The 21,090-nt window shown below is 30.4% G+C and overlaps 1 protein-coding gene and 1 long non-coding RNA gene across 2 annotated transcripts; both read left to right on the forward strand.

Annotated features, from left to right (window-relative positions):
- Positions 1-14,902: 14,902 nt before the first annotated feature.
- On the forward strand, positions 14,903-16,034 carry LOC112536515. The gene is made up of 3 exons (XR_007215666.1): positions 14,903-14,960; positions 15,263-15,552; positions 15,687-16,034. It is a non-coding gene; the product is annotated as an uncharacterized LOC112536515 (long non-coding RNA).
- Positions 16,035-19,343: 3,309 nt separating this feature from the next.
- On the forward strand, positions 19,344-21,082 carry LOC8268038 (7-deoxyloganetin glucosyltransferase). The gene is made up of 2 exons (XM_015725959.3): positions 19,344-19,869; positions 19,957-21,082. The coding sequence occupies exons 1-2, from the start codon at positions 19,344-19,346 to the stop codon at positions 20,934-20,936; spliced, it is 1,506 nt and encodes a 501-aa protein (XP_015581445.2). The 3' UTR covers positions 20,937-21,082.
- The last annotated feature ends 8 nt before the right edge of the window (positions 21,083-21,090 follow it).

Genomic DNA, 21,090 nt, shown 5'->3' on the forward strand with positions numbered 1-21,090 from the left:
TAGTATTTTTCTCACATCACTTGGCTTTGTATACACATTCATCTTTCTTTCACTCTCATTTCCCTTGTTTTCTCTCACCTTGTGTTTCCCATTACACTCACTTTTACCACTTACCTCACCTTTTTCTTTTTTCACTATTTTTTGCTCCCTCCCCTGATATTCTTCATATGAAGATTCAAGCTCTTCATATTATTGTTTAATTCTCACTTGATCATCAAAAATGGCCTTGGGAGGTAATGGTCCAAGACTGAACTTTTGTCCATCAATAGTCAAGAAATATCGATTCTTGAACCCATCATAAATCACACGCCTATCATATTACCAAGGTCTTCCCAATAAAACATGTCCGGCATACATGAGAACCACATCACAAAGCACCTCATCCTTATATCTCCCAATGAAAAAAGAAATTAGCACTTGCTTATTTACCTTCACAACACCACTATCATTCAACCATTGCAACTTGTAAGGCCTTGGGTGTTTGGTAGTTGGTAATTTCAATTTCTCCACATGCAAAGTACTAGCAACATTAGTACAACTTCCGCTATCAACAATCATGTTACACAACTTATTAGCAATTAAACAATGAGTATGAAACAAATTCTCACGCTGCTCTCCATGTTCATCGTGTTTACATTGCAAATTAAGTGTGCGTTGTACTACTAACACATCCCCTTTAGCATACTCAACATCACTAACATCCTCTAAAGTTGGCATGTCATCATTCTCATCATCATTTTCATTTTCACTTTCAGATTCAACAATTTCATCTCTAATAATCATGGTCCTCTTATTAGGGCAATCACGTGCATAATGTCCATGTCCAAGACACTTAAAACACTTCAAGCTTCTAGATTGATTAGCTTGATTCTCAGCTTTATTTTTGCTGCCTATTTCATTTTTATTCCTATTCTCATCCATTTTAGGCTTAGCAAATTTATCATCCTTTGTACTCCAATTCGATTTTCAATTAGAAGAACTAAAACTTGAATTAAGTTTAGAATCAAACTTACTTGCACCTTTTTGCTTGAGTTGCCTTTCAATTTTCATAGCCACATTCACCATGTCCTCAAGTTCCACATAATGTTGCAACTCCACAAGATCAGCAATATTCTTGTTTAGACCATTCAAGAATCTTGCCATGGTGGCCTCTCTATCCTCCTCCATATTTGCTTTAATCATAGCCATTTCCATTTCTTTGTGGTACTCCTCCGCACTCATGGTTACTTGCCTTAGAGTTTGCAATCGTTGATGCGAATCTCTATAGTAATAGTTAGGAATGAACTTCTTCCTCATGATGCGTTTCATCTCCATTCATGACCCTACGGGTCTTTCTCCATTTCGTCTCCTTTCCCTATACAAATGATGCCACCAAACACTAGCGTAATCACAAAACTCAACAACAGCAAGTTTTACCTTTTTCTCCTCCGAACAGTTATGGCATTCGAAGATCATCTCCACCTTTTGCTCCCATTCCAAGTAGACATTAGGATCATTCTTTCCTTGGAAGGAAGGAATTTTTATTTTAATGCTGCCTAGGTTGCGATCTACACCATCTTGCCTTGATCTCCTATTGTGTCTCCTAGGATGGTCATCTCCACTAAAAGTGGTTGTTTAGTCATCCTCCAATTCATCTTCGGCGTCATAATCCTCTTGTTCAAAGGCTAGTTGCCTTTCTCTTCTAGGCTCATTTTGAATCCTTGTAATAGTTTCACCTTGCCTTCTCACACTTTCAACAACATCATCCATTCGCCTATATATTCTTTCAAACTCTTTTTGCATTGCTTGCAAAGTTTGCTCAATGGATGCTCCAACACTACTTGAAACTTGTTCTTTTAACATTGCGCAAAAACTTAAAAACAAGTTAGTATAGCCTCACAAAAACACTCGTTTGCGTGTTTCTCTCAATTAAAATGTCACACCGCTTGTGTTTCACTCAAAGTTTTGGCTTTTCTCGATGCTAGTCTCACCACTATTGCCTTTTACCTCTCTTGTTTTTGCTTTAGGTTCTTAGATTAACTAATCACCTAAACAAACCAAATCAGATTTGTCACGACCCCACCCGTGGACCCGTGACCGGCACTAGGGAATGGGTAGGCTTAAGGCCACCGAATCCAGTAGTAAGCCTGAAACTCACTAACTCAATCAAATCTCATCTCAAATTAATATTATTAAAGCAATAAATTATCTTAACATTAAATGTTACATAATTGAATTGGTCTGCCGGAACAATTAGGCGAGACCCGAAACTACAGAAAATTTACAACTGATACATCTATTATTATTATCGCGGAGAATCTAAGATTTACCAATTTACATACCAAATCAAATACATCACCCGATGATGAAGGAGTCGGGTTACTGAATAAGAGTCGCGGGAAGACTAACAGTCACGAATCTGAAAAACAGTAAATGGAGACTGTCAGTCTCGAGAGTGAGCTAAAATCATATATCTAAAACAGTTTCAAACATTTCAATATCACATTCATTTAATTTTAAAATAATTAATAAATCACGTGAACCATACGTGTCATGTTAAGACATATGTGTCATGCCATGCTTAAACAAAAATTATTCCACATGCAACGGGACAGAGTACTTCAGTATAACCCTAATCCCAACTCTAACATCTCGATTTATTTCAACACTTATGTCTCAACTAACCTCAACTCTAACATCTCAAACCTCTCATTCCAACAGGACTGGCGCCCAGAGAGCAAAGCTCGACTAGGGACCTTACCTCCAGTCCGGTCACTTAACTCTCAGCCTTAGCCTTTCGGCTCTCTTATCCAATAAAACTGGCGCCCAGAGAGCATAACTCGACCAGGGACCTTACCTCCAATCTGGTCACTTAAATCTCAGCCTTAGCCTTTCGGCTCTCTTATCCAATAAGACTGGCGCCCAGAGAGTATAGCTCGACCAAGGACCTTACCTCCAGTCTGGTCACTTAAATTTCCAAATAAGCCGGCGCCCAGAGAGCAATGCTCGACCAGGGACCTTTACTCCGGCAACCACACTCTACTAGGCCTAGAGAGCGATGCTCGACCAGGGCAGGTCCTAATCTTTCTTTCTCAAAATTTTTACCTCTTTACCCTTTTTCTATCTCTCTCAGATTATATTGGAACACACATCCAACTCCTATGTTCTACTGCCGTCCCATCCTGAGTCATCATGCAATATTAAAATTGGTGATAAAGGAAAAACATATTTAAATAGTAATTAAAAGCATCATGAAAATAATGATAATAATTAAATGAAAAATTAAAATTGCAAATGAATAATCACAGTAGCAAATCAAATTTTATGCATGACACGTGCATAAGCGATATATGACTTTAACTCACAGAATTGGGCGACCTCCTAGCTCTGCTCCGGTGCCTCGGTTGGAGCGAGCCGAACAAACGGACAATCTAGTCACGGAAAACAATTTATCAAAACGCTGAAATAATCGATCATTAATCCTAGGTTTAGACTCCTAGGACTCACTGACTAAGAATCTCGACTCGGGAGAATTCTACCGAAAATCCGGCAGAACCTCCCCTACCTGCCAGAAAAACACTTCAAATACTTAACAATTCAAACAACAGGAGTCGGGTCCCCAAACTTCACTATTTCCCGACTCCGCCACACAGCACAAAAATACGACTATGGCAGGCAAACTGACAATTATTTATGACTCACAAATATCATCAAATACTCAATACAATCAATAGACACACAAAATAAATCAAAGAATTTCTAAAATTAACGGGCCAGAGAAAATTACCGAGACGCTCGGTCGCTCGGTCAACTCGCCTCCGGCCGCTGGAGTCCGATCGACGATCTGAGCACACCATCGGACTCACAACAACGCGCTGATGACGATCGCCGCTACCGATTTTCCGATCCGACACCCGATCATCCGGAGAGATATAGGAACGATTTCGGCCGTCGATTTGCAAACGAAGCCCGATCGCCACGAAACCGGTCCCAATGCGAAGCTTGAGCTGATGAGAGTGGGGATACGTCCTCCGATCGTCCATCCTCACGGAGCTCACGGGAAAGCTAAAAAATCGCTGCCCCCTACTTTCTCTCTCCACCGGATCTTCCGTCTCCGGCCACCACAGGCGTTGCCTTCGCCAAAAGAGAGCCCTTGCCAGAGAGGCCGATCGTCACTCGACTCGGCCGCCAACCACCGGAAGCGGTAGGGCGACCTCGGGCCGCTCCTACACGCGATTCCCACGCCAGACTGTCGTTCTCCGGCCGCGCCGCCCATCGCTCCGACGGCCACGACTGGCCGCCACCGACACGACGCCGCCTTCTTCTTCTTCTACCATCACCTCTCTCTCTCTCTCCCGATCTACTTTCTCTCTCCCCGATCCCACTCCTTTCAATATCAACATTAGGCCCCTGAACTTTTCCTTATTATAATTTGGTCTCTCAACTTCCTTAATTACTTACAATTTCATCCTGCAGAATTCCAATTTAACCCCTAGACTTTCCTTTATCCTTTCAATTAAGCCCTTAACTAATTAATTTGGGCCAAAACCGAATTATTGAAAATACACAATTACAAAAATACCCCTGACCGACATATTTATTTACGAAAATACCAAACTCACAAATTTCCATTAAACCCTCACAAAAATAAAATTATACTTTTAATCCTTATTCCAAAATAATCCTCCAATTAAATCCTATACACATTTAAATTAAATAATCAATTTCCAACTCAAAATTTAATACTACTAATCAATTATAATACCAATCTTCCCCAAAATTCTTTTATAAACATCTCTCACAATTTCTACCAAAATTTTTTTTTTCAATATATAATTTTATTTATTTATATATATATACATTTGGGAAAATTTTGAATAACCAAATAAAAATATAATTTATTCCTCAAATAATTTATTTAATTAACTCCTTAAAAATCAAACTAATTGGATATGGAAAAATAACTCATTTATTTATCTAACATGAACATTCAAAATTTGTATTTAAATCATTCCAATTAAACCGAATAAAAATAAAGCTAAAATTAACTTAAATAAAAACTCATTATTAAATATATAAAATTTCCGGGTGTTACAAGATTATGGCAATTCAATGGAGTGAAAAAAAAGGTTGGTCTAGATCAAGTTGTTAGGTAAGGCCAAATTTAAAGTAGCTAGACACAAGAAAGCAATAAAATAAAATAATAGAATAAGACTTCTATGCCGTCCAAACTTTCTTCTTTTTTTTTTTTTGTATCTTTTGATTTTTTTTATTTTTTTAATTATAATAACACAAGTGAAAAGAAATTATGAACGACACAAATTTATTTTTTTTAGCAAGGGACAACGAAGTTTTACTTTATGAACACAAAGGTGTAAACTTTGAAAAGAAAGAGTACTTAGAAGGAAAAAATTGAAACAAGAAGAATTCGGCACAAAAAAATAAAGAAGATGAGAAACTTTAATAACACACAAAACACAAAGATAAGCAAACCTCAACTTGAAGCAAGCTCTGATACCAAATGATAGGAAATCATCATCTTAGCAACCACACACCCCAATAACTAATGAGTTATGATACATATGGAATGCAAGAAAACACCCTCCAATCAAGATGATTCCAAAACCCAAGGATCTCCTCAAGTGAAGTTAGAAAAAAACTAGTTCCAACAATGAAACTAGCACTTGAATTCAACTCCAAACGCCACAAACCAAGTATGATTTGATAAGTTATGAATCAAACACAAGATTTTGGTTAGAGAACGCCACAAACTAAAAATAGTTTGATAAGTTCAAAGTTCATGCAAGAATTTAAGCAAAAACACTCACAAAGAGCAAATAAAAATTATCATTCAAAATTCTATGTTTACAAATGGATTTGGCTTTGATATTTATAGCCAAAACAAGACAAAGAAACCTAAATGAATGTCTTTTAAACTTTCCCACGTTTTTCCCTTTAATTTCCCTTAAAACTTATTAACAGTGGCTGTTTTTACATTGATGTCACCCATTTTGTAACTCCCAAATGACAACTAATTATGTGCATCCATTTTGTAACTCTAAATTATGACTAATTATGTGCATCAATTTTGTAACTCTAAAAGACAACTAATCACACCATAACTTAAGAAAAACCTAATAAAAATAAAAATAAAAATGCTTCAAATGAATCTTATTCGACCTATGAGTTCAGCCCAAACTTATTGCACTAAATTGATGATTTTGGATCCTTTTTGCAATCCTAAATCTTGGGCTGAGCCTTATTGTGTTTGAACACTTCAAATATCTTTAATTAAGCACAACAAACCTTCTTGCATCTTTTTGGACTTGGATCTTGTCATTGGATCTCTTTGAAAGCTTAAAGGATCATTTGTAAGTCTTGTCTTTATTGAATCACTTCTTCACATTACTCTTAATTAGTAACTAACCAAATTAACTAATTAATTAAATTAATTTATTTAATTAGTTGATTAATAATTATAGACTTTTGATCTTTTACATTTTTTATTTTATTTTTTGGGCCCAAATTGTTTATACATCCAACAAATTTGTATGGCTAATATCATTTTTGCAGCAATCTTATAACTTTCATTGGTTCTCAGTTCTATTTCATGCAGAAAAGCTGCTGCAACTTTCTGTATGGTCTCCTCCATCTTTTACTTTTTCTGCTGCCAAAGTTATTTAATGTGTTTCGTATCTTTTTTCACATATCATTGTGCTATTTAGGATTTCTTTTTTAGAATATATTTGGTAAGCCTTTTGTCTTTGGGTAGTCTTTCAGCTTGAATGAAATATTTTTCCCTATTTATTAATTTAATAAATTCCATTTATTATAAAGAAAAACTACTATGTTCTCCCGAAAATTTTAAGTATCAAATGAATTATAATTAAATATTACACTGCTCGAATAAATATTTATGTATATACAGTCAATCTTTTATATATAATATTTAATAAATTAATAATTATATAAATTAATAACTTTCAAACAAACCAATCCATTCCAAATAATTCTATTATTTAATAATTAATAAATTTTGACAAATGATCCTATTAAAAATTGCACCACCTCTCTCTCTCAATCTTTCTCTAATAGTCAAGAGATTTCTTTCCTAAAATTATCCATATTTATTTAAGTCTTCATTTAATTCTACAGATCCCTTATAATTAATAATTCATCAGAAGTGATATTTTATAAAGAGAACTAAAATAAAAGCAAATAAAAATAGTTTTATTTTTATTAATATAGAAAGATATTAAGAGTACTTATGTATATCTTTTAATGAGTATATATATATATATATATATATATATATATTGTAATCATTTATTGAATTAATAATTAAATATTTAGTTGAAATATAATTTCATTCTTGTATAATAACTTTTAATTTTAAATTCATATTGGTCAACAATTATTTTAAGTTTTCGATAATTATACAATTAAATAAATAAATATTTATTAAAATTTAATAATTTTTTATTCTAACAAGTGTATTAATTATTAGAAAGTCGATAAATGTCGATATAATTTTTTTCTTTAGCTAATTTAATCTTTTATAAAAGATTTTCTTTAATTCCTAAATAATAAGTTCTAGTAAGATTTCAAATAGTTCATGTCTTATTTAATTATTTATTTATAACAACTAGAATTCTTATAAAATTGAGAATTATGCTAATAGATTCAACATACGGAATGTTGTTAATTAATATATATGATTAAGGTATTTTAGTGATTTTTTAGTATTTTTATATATATAATATGTAAAAATATGTGCTTATTATTTCACTTTACCTTTATTTTTTAATTTATGTGATATTGACAAAGGAAAGAAAATATGAGCCAAAAGTACATAAATGAGCTTTAATTGAACTGCGGCTGTAAAATCTTAGAATAAAAATAAGTGGACTATCAATTTGCCGGCCTAACCGAATTTATGAAGGTCCACAAAGAGAAAATTAATTAGTTATGGTGTAATTAAAAATAATTATTTTTTAAGTTATTTATTTTATTTATGGTAGTTAAAAGATAACTATAGCAGTATTGTGCTTAGAGAATGACTCTGAAACAGGAATCTCTACAAGAAGTAGAGATCAATTAAACAAGAGGGATCTAGTATTTTTCTCTTTGCGAATTCTCTACAGTTCATCTTCTACAACACTTCGTTAATTTTGTATTAGTCTTTCAAATATCAAAGTAGCTTTTCAGAACGTGGAGAGTGATGATCAATCTTCTTTATCTCTTGAAGAACTTCTGAATTTTAAGGGAGCTTTAATTTTCTGTTTTATATTTTTTATATCTTTTTATTTAATTATAATAGCCGTTGGATTATATATGTTAGGCTAAGTTCCAAAAGTGTTTAGTTTGACTTTTTAGTTATGTATGAACCTTATATATTATGAGTTTAATAAATAATTTTTATTTTATTTTCATACTTGTATTAATTTCATCTATTATTATTAATTGACCATCATATCAATTTAATAATAATATTTGGTATGAAAATCTTTAGGTTAAAAATATTACAAACACCATCTTTACTTTAATTTATTTTAGTATAAGAAACCTAGGCTGCATCATTAGCTTGAGTGACTTAGAAGACAGACACATCACTATTTCATTTATTAGATTTATACTTAAAGGAAAATCTAAGTATAAACTAGACTAAATGTTATTTTATCATATAGTCTACATTAATTATTCCATTTGCATATTTACTTTCGATTTATTTAATTTCTTTTATAAATTTTAAAACTATTTTCAAACATTGGCTTAGAGTGTTTAGATTTATTTTTAATATTTTTATATGATAGTTAATCTTTATAGTATATGCTCTATAGTTTTTTGTGAGATCGATCTCGTGGTGAATTTTTCCATACTAATATTCGATTCGTATACTTGTACAAGCTGACCTAATTTTACTAAATAAATAGCAAAACCTTTTGATAATACTTGATTCATCTTATTGTCATCTAACACAAAATAACAATCTGACGATTCATTTTGCCATATGCTTTGATTATTTTATTTATTTTTCTTATTTTAATTCTTCCTATAATTACTTTTTGGGATTTGCCTTTTAAAAATAATTGAGTAAATCATGCATTTTTTACAAGTTTGAGTAAAATTGAGATAGTAAAAGTAAAAATGTTTAATATAATAAAGAATCTAAACTTTTATGAAAGTTGCTATTTTGGTAAAATTTTTTAAAATTATTAATTTAACTATGATTTGGCCAATTGAGTACAATTTTGACCAAATTGAGTTGCTGGTCAAAATTAAGCGATGTGAATGGTAATATGGACGGTATTTTGGAAATGAGAATTCAAGATTATGCAATGTATATAAATAATGTAACATTAAGACCATCAATTTAAATTTTTTATTTTTTAATTGGCGTTAATATCTTCAATTTTGACAAATAACTCAATTGGCTAAATCATAACTAAATTAATAATTTTTAAATATTTGGCCAAAATAATAAAATTTTATATAGTATTGAATTGTTTAGACTATTAGACCAAGTAAAAAAGATAAAAAAAAAATAAGAAGAAAAAAAATTTAAAATTGTCAACTGATAAACTGGTTTGAACTCTTCCAGCTTATTTTTAATAGGATTTTCTTGTAAAGTTTCTTATTCTGATTAAAGCAGTCGTCTATAGCTATAAAACCATCTTTCTTTTTAAACTGAAGTGCCAGACCCACATCAATATATTAGCGTAATGTGCATAACATTCACTACCTTCTCTCAAAGTACAACAAAAACAACTAGTACATAAGTTGATCCATAAAATGATGGCTCTTTTAAAGATGATGAACAAGAAGATGTTCAACTCAGTGAGTTAGGTTAACTCAAGAAGAAGAAAAAAATACAAAATTACAAAAATTGATTTAGTGATTTAATTTTTTGACACAAGAAGTTCTATGATTTTCTTGGTGATACTTTAGTACTCTGATAATTATATCGTTAGCAATTTCTGTCTAAATTTATTAATATCGCTGATAGTCTTAAAAATTGAATTTTAAACAAAGCTCAATTATTACAAAATCGGTCTTGTAGAATTGATGACGGAGTATAAAGTTTTCTAATTTTGTGAGATTATTCAAAACTCATTAAAATTGACTAAAATTAAAGAAAAATATAGAACTATGATACTATTTCTTCTCTTTTTAATTTTTCTCTTCAAATTCTATAAAACTTGAAATAGTTAGTTTTGATTAAAAGCTAAGTTGGTAAGGAGTGGAATAATGGTGGAATTACAACCGATTAAGCTTCGAATAAATGAACTATAACTATTTAATTAGTAGTGTTAGCAAATTAGAGTGCAAATCATTAACTTTTTAACTTTCGGAATACTAAAATATGGCAAGAAAAATCACAAAACCTTTGTATCAAAATATTAAATAAATAAAAAAAGAAAAAGAAATAGAGGCTACAATGTCACTGCCGAAGAAGAAGAGCACAGACGCCAACCAACAAAATGGAAATTTATGTGTTAGCTTGGTGGAATTATCATTATTTTAATGAGTTTAGATTTGGGTTTGGCGGAAATTTCTATTATCCATTCATCAATCTGTTGATTTCGGGGCATAAGTTCTCTATTTTCCATATTATCATTTAGTTTCAAGAAATAGACCTGAACCTTTTAGATTCTTTTTATATATGCTATTCTTCTTCTTGAATTTTTATAGAGTTTGATTATATATATGCAAACTACTTCTTCTATAACAGCATATCAACCACTATTTTTATTTTTATGAAGTTTGGCTCTGTATCTTCTTTATAATTTTCTTCATTTTCTTTTAGTTTTAAAGTTTGATTCTTAATTGAAAAAAATATAATTGATTATGGACTTTAATTTCTTTTATCAGTTTCTTATGTGGGTTACTGTTTGTCTTCTACTTATAGACTTTTGTTGTTAAAAAATGGCTTACCTATAGTACACCAAAACAGACCTGTAGTTTTTTTTTTTACTCCAGTTGATTTTGAGAGTCCAAAAGAATTTGATGAGATTAGAGATGGCATTACTTTTATCCGAATTCGAAAATCTGACCCGAACCGTTCGAACTTAAATTTTAATATAAAATTAAAATTCCAAACTCGTAAATAATCTGAAACTGAAACCGATCGAACCTAAAATGACTCAAACCCAAAATAATTCGAGACGAAGTGATCCGAACCTGAAACAGTAAAAAATTAAAAATAATCCGAACTTGAGATTGATGTTGATCCGAAATCCGATAATACCCAAATTAATAACCACCACAATCCGATTAAACATATGATATAATCTAAAATATAACTTTTTATTAAAATAAAAATAGCATTTTAGTGACATTTAATTATCATGTATAACTAGTTTTAATATTAATTTTCTTAATAAATTTTATTTTAAATTAAAATTTAAAAAATTATCTTTTATAATATTATTTCAAAATTTTTAATTTCTTAAAATTATTGCTTTATAAATTGCTAATCATTAAATAAAATAATTAGCTTGAATTTATATTTATAAAATCAAAAGATTACGTTATGAAGGGTAGATTTGTCATTTGATGGTTATATTATATAAACATTAAATGGTGGGTTTTGTTTTTCCACATTATCAAAATTTTAAGAAGTTAAAGCATATGTGAAATGAGGGGTTTAAAAACAACGTTTAAAGTTATATTTGGGTTAAAAAGTAAGTAAAGTTCCAATGTGATAAAACATGTAAACATCAGGGTTATATTTGAACTGTTTTCTCCTTTTATAAATTTACATCAATATATATAATTTTTTCTAATAACTTGACTAAAGATTTTACCGTTATACATCCTATAGTATAAATTAGGGAATATATTAATGAATTATTCACTTAATATAAAAATCACATACTAATTTTTTATGTAAATTTGAATTAATTTTTTTATAAATTTTCTATTATTTTAAGCAACTCTTTTTATTGCCTTAATGGTAAAAACTACACCAAAATAAAAATATATTAAATATTAAAATTATTAATTTATTAAATGTATAATGATTGACAACTTAAAATAGTTATTAACTAATATAGTGAAAGCATATTGCATGTTTAAATTAATAAATTATTATACAATCATAAATTTATATTCCGGCTAAATATTTACCTTTTTTTCTATAAGTGATTATAAAAAATATACATACACACTCTAAAAAACTTTTAATTAATATCTTTGTACATCAATAACAACAGTTATATTTCTAAAATTAACATAAATAACAGTTATTAATTATTTATAATTTAATAAAAAATATTGTTGGAAATGCTCTAAGCACATATTTTTCCAAGCCTTATAAGCACTTTTTATGGTTGATAACTTGGTAAAAAAGGTAAGCTATCAACAAGGTTTTCAAGTCTGATCCGAGCTTCGGTGTACCTGAAATAATGGTTAGAAAGCATCGGACAGGGTTGTCCAGCCACTCACTCTGATGGCTAAGTCAGTAATAGTTTTAAGTTGTAAAGTATATAGTAATTGTAGAATAATAAAGTTTACTTGATATGTTGTGTCACAGTTCTTTATATAAAGACCAAAGGTCTTCTAGTTCTACAAAGAGTAGGACTTTGTAAATGTAAAGTCTCCGAACCCTAATAGGATTAGTCTTCTTGGTTATACAATATAATCCTAGGTCGGGTCGGATTTCTAACTAGAATCCGATTAAGACTTGGTCTTCAAGACTTCTTGTTGTACTTTGAATTTGGACTTAGTCAACTCTGTGTTTCTTGGTTATGACAACTCAACATGCAATGCTCAACCTACTCTTATCTAGTCGGCCTACTCTTATGTCACAACCAAATTTATTTACTTCTTTTTATTAATAATTAATATTCATTAGCATGTCATTAAACATGTCATTTGCATCATGATTATATATGATCTATTTTATTATATTATGTGGTAGATAAATAAATTATTTAGTTACATATTGATTTAATTGAAAAGTAATGATTTTGGACTAAATTGAAAAGTTAGAAAGAAAAAGGATTAAATTGTAATTTGCCTATTTCCACACCAATATACCACCTCTTTCATTTGTTCTTATCTACGTATGCTTTCCAATTTCCTTTTCTTCTTTGTCTCTCTCATTTTTCTCCTTTCCTTCTTCAACTTTAATTTTCCAAATCAAACTCTACAAAACTTTTAGTAAGTGAAAATCAAATTCTTCTTTTAAGCTTGAAAGATTTGGGCTTTCTTAATCAAGGAAAACAAAGGTGAGTAATTTTAATTGCTTGATTTTGTTGTAAATTAGGGTTAATGATATGAAATTGTTGATGATTATGTGTTTTGGAATTGTTTAATCAAGAGTAAACATGCTTTTACTTGTGATCTTGAAGCTGAAATTTCTGGGCAGATTTTTCACTTATGATTTCGTGACCTTAGAGGCTTTATCTCGAAAATTTTCAAACATGAAAGTTGTAGGTATATGTCTCAAGAATATCTCTGTAAAATGGTTTTGTAGATTGTTGAGTGAGTAGGAACTTATGAGGTTCGATTTTGCTGCTGCTCTGTTTTTGGTTCAGCAGGTGACCTGGTTTTTGTGCTGATATTTTGAGGTATTTAGAGGCTGAACCAAGCAGAGAGTTAAACATGAAAGTTGTTCATTTATATATGTAGTATATGTCTGAAAAATTTCATAATTTTTGGTTGAGTATAACGTGAGATATGTTGAACTTAATATGGCCTGCCCGAAACTGTTTTAAGCAGAAATCGGGCTTAGGATTCAGAAATTTGTTGCTAATTTTGTGTTTCACAACTTGAGCTAGAAAAGTTCAAATTGAGTAAAATTAGTGTCTATAGAAACTTTAGAATGTTAACTTTATATCTGGAGAGTTTCATCAGAAAATTCATTTGTTTGATTGGTCATTTAATAGGAAACTTTTTTCTGTTCTGTTTAGATGGAAATTTGAGCAGCTGTATAGAAAATGCCATAACTATTTCTATACCAATGATTTTGAGGTGATTCTTTCTGCTATGGTTTCTATAAAAATGGAAGTATAATTCTGGAAAATATGAGATTTTTATTAATTGTACATAAGTTTTTGTGTAATTTCTAATTCAGTACCTACAAGCTGCCTTCATCAACAAATATGTTGATTTGTTGTCATTCATCTCATGCATCATATTAATATCTAGAATATATGTTATTTTGTTGAAATGTGATATTTTATTGATAGTAAATATATATATATATTTATGCCTTGTGATTGAATTGTATTTGTATTGAATATGTGAATAGGTTCATCCAAAGGCAAGGAAGTGGTAAGAGAAAAGAATAGGATTACTTTGTTATCCTATAACTTCGGTAAGTATTTAATAGACTAAACTTTGTGTATATTGAGTAGGGACTGCTGTTTGATTACTTGATAATTTCTTGGTTGACTGAGTTGATATTAGTTATGTTTTTGGCTTGTTATAAAGTGAATTGATTGTGATGTGTTGTGAAACTGAATTGATTGTGATGTGTTGTGAAGTGAAATGATTGTGATTAAGGATTGATGAGTTTTGTATGGATATTGTGTGATCGGGAAAGCCGGGCGGATAGCTACCCGAGTATGTGAGATGGCAAGGCCCGAGCCGGATAGTCTTGTCAAGTGGTTACTGAAATTTAAAAATGTGAGGAAATGTAAGGATGAGTCATCTGATCCTAATTTGATAGAAATAATGTGGAATTGAATTATTTGACTTGGTTGAGTTTGAGATTATTTGCATTACGTGAGATGAAATTATATGTTTATGAGAATAACTGAAATGGTTGATTTTGTGATTGTTAGTTAAGTGTTGGTATAATTTTCTGTATTGATAAAGATTTGATAATTCTAGCCTAATATACTATAGTTTAGTAAATTAAATGCTTATTGAGTCGCTAGCTCATTCCTTAGCAATTTTTTTTTTTCAGGTTAGTGCAGTTGTAGATAGCCTTAGCTGTGCATTGCTCTTTTTGCATCAGTCAATATTATCAGGTGGGCCAGAGGAGTTATCTAAAGCATTGGGGCATTTTGGGAACTTGTGTGAATTAAACTACTGTATAAATATTTCTTATATATATTAAGTATGTCATGCCACTTAAATTGTATGAATGTATATTGTAACTAAGTAGTAAATTATGTTTATAAAGTTATATATATATATATATATTGCTATTCAATGGGAAGTTTGAGTTGGGGTGTTATATCTTATCTGGTCGGCATGTTTTTTCATGGTCAGCCTATATTTTGGTCAGTTATCAATAATAAAGTTAAAGAGAAAATCTTCTAATTTGTAGATCGAACAAAGCTTGGAAGGTCTCTTAGACAGTAAAAAAAAAACAGTATAATAGGAAGTTCAAGTTCTTGAGCAGCTTTCATAGTGAATGTTGACGTGAAATCATCTGTAACAATGCAAGTCAATGGAGGCACATTCATGGAAGAAGAGTATCTTTAATCTTAACAAGGAGTACAAGAAATGACTGCGAAGAATCTTTCATAACAGATTCACAAAGAGAAGGTATATCTTAGGAAGAATCACGATCAGAAGGAGGAAGACCATCAGGAATATTTTGGAATTGGAAGTCAGGTAAACCGTCCATTGAATTGGGGCATCTAGCATGCAGAAAACAATTGTGATTAAACTCTTGACAAAAGTATGCAAAAACCTCTAGAATAAAGCAGTTTTACTAATTTAAGCATTGTGTTGACATGGCCTTGAAGTGGAGCAGGGATAAAAAGTGCACGAGGCTTATTCGCAACATTCTTGGAAGAGTCCATCTCATTATCTTTCTTCACTCAGGTTCACAATTCCACCGCTCAAAGGACTCCGCCTCTCTGATTTTTAGACTAAAGGAAAAGGAACCAATTTTAGTTCATAGGAGTCTCTATTTGCTAGCGTTGGACTCCATTATTTATACTATTAGTCAGATAGGCAATTATTCAGTTCTTGCAAGAAAGAAAGAAAAAGAGAGGAATGATGATAACATTTGATAATTAGCTAAGAAGATAAGAACATTAAGTGAGTTCTCTAGGCTGAAAGAATATATTTGCTTACGTTGCCTTCTTTAATTTTTGCTTTGTGGGTACTCTGTCAGTACTTTTTCTATGGTGTCGTATTCAATATCTTGATTCAGATTTTGAATCTTCCAGGTGCCAGAGAGGTGGCAAAGCAAAGGCTGCTTCACCCTCCCGAAAGGGGTCTTGTCTGAAACAACGGTGCCAACCTAACAGTTCCAATTTCTTTTTTTGTAAAAATCTATCTCCTAAGATCATGATGCTTCAATATCAAATTAAAAATTTTATTAAATAAAAAGATAAATAACCTGCTATTATAAGTTATTTTATTAGTAATCATCTTTTCTAAATGAAAATATATTTCCATATTTATATAATTACTATACAATTCATGGAATATATTAATTATTAGAGGGTCGATTACAATTTTTTTCTTTAGCTAATTCAACCTTTTACCAAAGTTTTTTTTTTTTTTTTCTTAGTTCCTATGTAATGGGTTCTAGTGAGATTTGGAAAGGTTCCTGGTGTATTTAGCTACTTATTTGTGCCAATTATTATATTCATAGAATTTTTATTAGTTAATTAACTGATTTTCTTATAAAATTGAGAATTATGCTAATAGATTCTACATCCTATAAATATTCTTAACTAATATTTAAATTATTAATAAATATAAATCAAAACAAATTAAATAAATTGTAAGACCTTCCGATAATATTTTATTTTTTTTATTGTTATCTAACACTAAGTAACAATCTCATATTGCCTTTTGCCATTTGGTTTTTTAATTATTTTATTTTTTTTCTTATTTTTTTTTTCTATAGCTGCTTTTTAGAATTCGATTTCTGGAAAAAGCTCAGTAAATCATGTATTTCTTTTGCACTACATTTAATCTAGTCTAAATTGATTTATAGCTAGCTCTAATCAGATTCTTACTCCAGTGTAATAAATATTAATATTAATGTACTTTTGTAATTTTTTTCTTTTAATTTTATATTTTAAATATGAATACAACAACTGTAATTAGTTTAGGAACAAGTCTTATTTAATTTTCTAAAATGGATTGTGTTCATGAATTGTGAAGTATAACTCCCAAATCATAGGATTTATTTCCAATATTAACTCTTAAATTATAGGAGTTTTTTTTTCGTTTTCTCAATTTAAAAGTTAATATTAATTAATAAATCACTAATGATGTTCGCAAAATAATATGCAAGGACATGTAAAATCTAATAATTAAACTCTTTAATATTCACATAACGAATATTTATTATAATTATAAGAAAATCTTTTTATAGTCATCCACTTGAATCAAATAAAATTTATAATTATGAGAAAGTTATAGCTTAATAGAAGTTTGAGTACTATTTTTTTATTTAATATGTAATTTTATTAGTGAGATGACAACAACCAAAATTAAATTACATAAATATCTTGTTATATTATACAAATAAAATTGATGGGACAAAATAATACTATAATTAAATAAAATATAAGATAATATATTTTTTAAAAGTTATATATACAAATATTACTATACACAGAAATATTTTTTTAGAACAGATTTAAAAAATTTATAATTTATTATAATATAAATTTTATTTCTATTTATAAATAGTCTAAATTGAATTTTTTATTACTATATAGAGATTATTTCTACATAGACTATTACTTTTTACTATATATAAGATTTACACAAATAGAATAGTTTTTCTCAAGTTATTGCTTTTATACATATTCATAATGATTCGTGGAGAATTCGTGCGAACAAAATTTTCTTTACTCATTAATTCCACCTTCAATAATGCTAACAACATTAAAAATTCATTTCCTTTCAATGAGAATAAGACAATTTGCAAGGGTTCATGACTTCATTGGCATATACAGTAATCAGTTTTGGTCCCAAGATGCTACATTCTATATATATATAAACTGAAAGAAATTAAAGCTATTAAAACAGAACTTAAAAAATTTAAAAAAAAAAAAAGCAATTAAATGAGATTAAGGAGCTTCATAATACTTGAGCTAAGTAAAAAATTAACTTTCATCATGTTTTCCATTTGCAGGTTTAAGGAGCTCTCTTGAATTATTTAAGTTGACACCAAATAATTAAATAAAATACTAATAAGGTTAAGGATTTGGTTTAAAGATTACTAATCCTATGAATTTTCTTATTAGTAAAAATTTTGTAAATTATAAATTTTTTCTAATTAAAAGTTAAGAATAAGACATCCAAATTGCTCTATAATTTATTTATTTTCTTGAACCGACTGCACTAGAATATTAACACTCCCACTATTTGGATCATCCTGAATGAATTAAATCAAAACCAAATAACCGAGATTGTTAATAATAATAATTATTAGTTAACCCAATTATCAAATTATTGTATTAATCAATTTCAATTAACAATTAGGAGCTTCTCAGTGTTGTGGTATAATTAATGATTATAATATGAGTAGAGCAAATATTGGTAATGGTGGGAGTGCAATTATATTTTCTTGTTTTTTCTCTACAAAAGGCATTCACCAGAAGCAGCAATAAATATATAGGAATGGTTGGTACGTTACCTTTAAATCCACCCACCAGATTACAGTTATATTTAATTATCCAACGTGATGTATATAATGAAGACAATGATATGGGTATTCGGACCAATTGGGAAGGTTGTCTTTTATTTTTATTTTTGTCTCTCGTGGCCCTGTTATATTACAAAATACTGACAGAATATGCCCAGTAGAGCAAGAAATTAAAGCAATAATCTAGTAAGAGATTATTATATTTTTAAAATAGTATTTATATTAAATTAATAATAAATTATCAACTTTTGATAATAACTAACAAAGTTTAAGGAATAAAATGTTAATTATTTAATAAATTTAGATAGATGCATATCCTATAAGTAAAACAATATAAACAGAACATATAAATTGTAAGAAAATGAGTTTATAAAATTTTAAAAAATTATTACTTTTCTTTTAATATAAGTTGTAATAATTTTAAATACAATTTAATTCAATCTTTAATATTATAATTCTCTATTTTTTAATAAATTTATTTATAAATATATGTAAAAATCTCAATCAAATTGCCACCTAATTATAAGCAAATATATTCCCCACTGTTCCATCTGCTACCAAACAAATAATGGTTACATTCATCTCTCTTTACACCCTACAAAGAATTCAGTAATTGGTAATCTTTTATTTACCAATAATTGGAAGGTAGAGTCCAACACTATCACAATCAGTCTTGTATTGGCTAAAGCTGGTTCCTTATTCCTTTGCTTTAAAAGCATAGAGGAGGAGTTCTTTGAAAGGTGGAAATTGTGAAGATAAGAGAGAAGAAAGATACAGGGGAGAGATGGCCTTTTCCAAGATTGCTGCAAATAAGCCTCATGCAGTCTTTTTCCCATTTCCACTTCAAAGCCACATCAAAACAATGCTTAAATTAGCAAAGATTTTTTACTTTAGAGGTTTTCACATTACTTTTGTCAATACTGAGTTTAATCACAACCGTTTTCTCCATGCTAGAGGCCCCAATTCAATGGATAGCTTACCTGACTTCCAATTTCAAACTATTCCTGATAGTCTCCCTCCTTCTGATCCTGATTCCTCCCAAGATGTATCTTCTCTTTGTGAATCTGTCATGAATAATTTGTTGCAACCATTTCTTGAACTTGCTGTCAAGATTAAAGATACTGCCTCTTCTGGGAATGTGCCACCACTGACTTGCATTGTTGCAGATGGTTTCACTTCAACGTTTACTGTGAGAGCTGCTCAACAGCTTGAACTCCCTCTTGTATTGTTTTTCACTATGTCTGCCTCCGCTATCTTGGGATTTAAACATTTAGCTGCTCTCAAAGAAAAGGGTCTTACACCACTTAAAGGTATATACAGTTTGTAAACTACATATGCATTATTAGTGTTATAAAATGCAATTCTTGAGTTACCTGTGCAACTTTTTGTGCTTGCAGATGAGAGTTACCTCACAAATGGCTATTTGGACAGAACTCTGGACTGGATTCCAGGAATGAAAGGCATTCGACTGAGAGATCTTCCAAGCTTTGTTCGAACTACAAGTTCAGAAGACTTTCTATTTACTTTCACTATGGAAAGTGCTGAGAATGCTGTTAAGGCTTCCGCAGTCATCCTTCACACCTTTGATGCATTGGAGAGAGATCCTCTTACTGGCCTTTCTTCTGTTTTTCCTCCTGTTTACGCCATTGGCCCACTTCAGTTACATCTTAATGCAATTCAAGACGAAAATCTTGACTCTGTTGGATACAACTTATGGAAAGAAGAAGTTGCGTGTCTCTCATGGCTAGATTCCTTCGAACCCAACTCAGTTGTTTATGTTAATTTTGGAAGCATAACTGTTATGACCCAAGAACAACTTGTCGAGTTTGGAATGGGACTAGCTAATAGCAAACATCCCTTCTTATGGATTATCAGGCGGGATTTGGTTATCGGTGACTCAGCGATTCTGCCACCGGAGTTCTTTGAAAAGACGAAAGAAAGAAGTCTAATTGCACAATGGTGTCCACAAGAAGAAGTCCTTAATCACCCATCAATCGGAGGATTCCTGACGCATAGTGGTTGGGGTTCAACAATAGAGAGTTTGTCGGCAGGAGTGCCGATGCTTTGCTGGCCTTTCTTTGCAGATCAGCCAACAAACTGTAGATACAGTTGCAATGAATGGGGAGTTGGCATGGAGATTGATAATAATGTCAAAAGAGATGAAGTTGAGAAGCTTGTTAAGGAGCTGATGGAGGGAGAGAAAGGTAAGGAAATGAAGAATAACGCCACGAAATGGAGAAAACTGGCCGAAGAAGCCACTGCTCCAAATGGTTCATCATCCCTGAATTTGGAAAACTTGATGAATGAAGTTCTCTTACCAAATAAAATAAGATTAGATGTTTCTGAATCTGAAGATGATTTATCTACTGTCTTGTGACAAATAAATAAGTGTCTAATACAGAAGTTCAGTTTCACAAGCTTGTTGTGTAATTAGAAGTATGTTATAATAGAGAAGTTCAATTTCTCTCTAACAATTGTGGCATCATTATTTCTTTTACTATTTTTTTAATGTCTTACAAAATAGGTCTGCA

The sequence above is a fragment of the Ricinus communis genome, chromosome 4 (genome assembly GCF_019578655.1).
Source record: "Ricinus communis isolate WT05 ecotype wild-type chromosome 4, ASM1957865v1, whole genome shotgun sequence".
In the NCBI taxonomy this organism is placed as follows: domain Eukaryota; kingdom Viridiplantae; phylum Streptophyta; class Magnoliopsida; order Malpighiales; family Euphorbiaceae; genus Ricinus; species Ricinus communis.

What these genes read in the sequence shown, in the direction of transcription:
- LOC8268038 (XM_015725959.3), top strand. Translation starts at nt 19,344, where the DNA reads ATGGCCTTTTCCAAGATTGCTGCAAATAAGCCTCATGCAGTCTTTTTC. An exon ending in GGGTCTTACACCACTTAAAG is followed by an intron (nt 19,870 to 19,956) that starts GTATATACAGTT and finishes TTGTGCTTGCAG; the next exon opens with ATGAGAGTTACCTCACAAAT.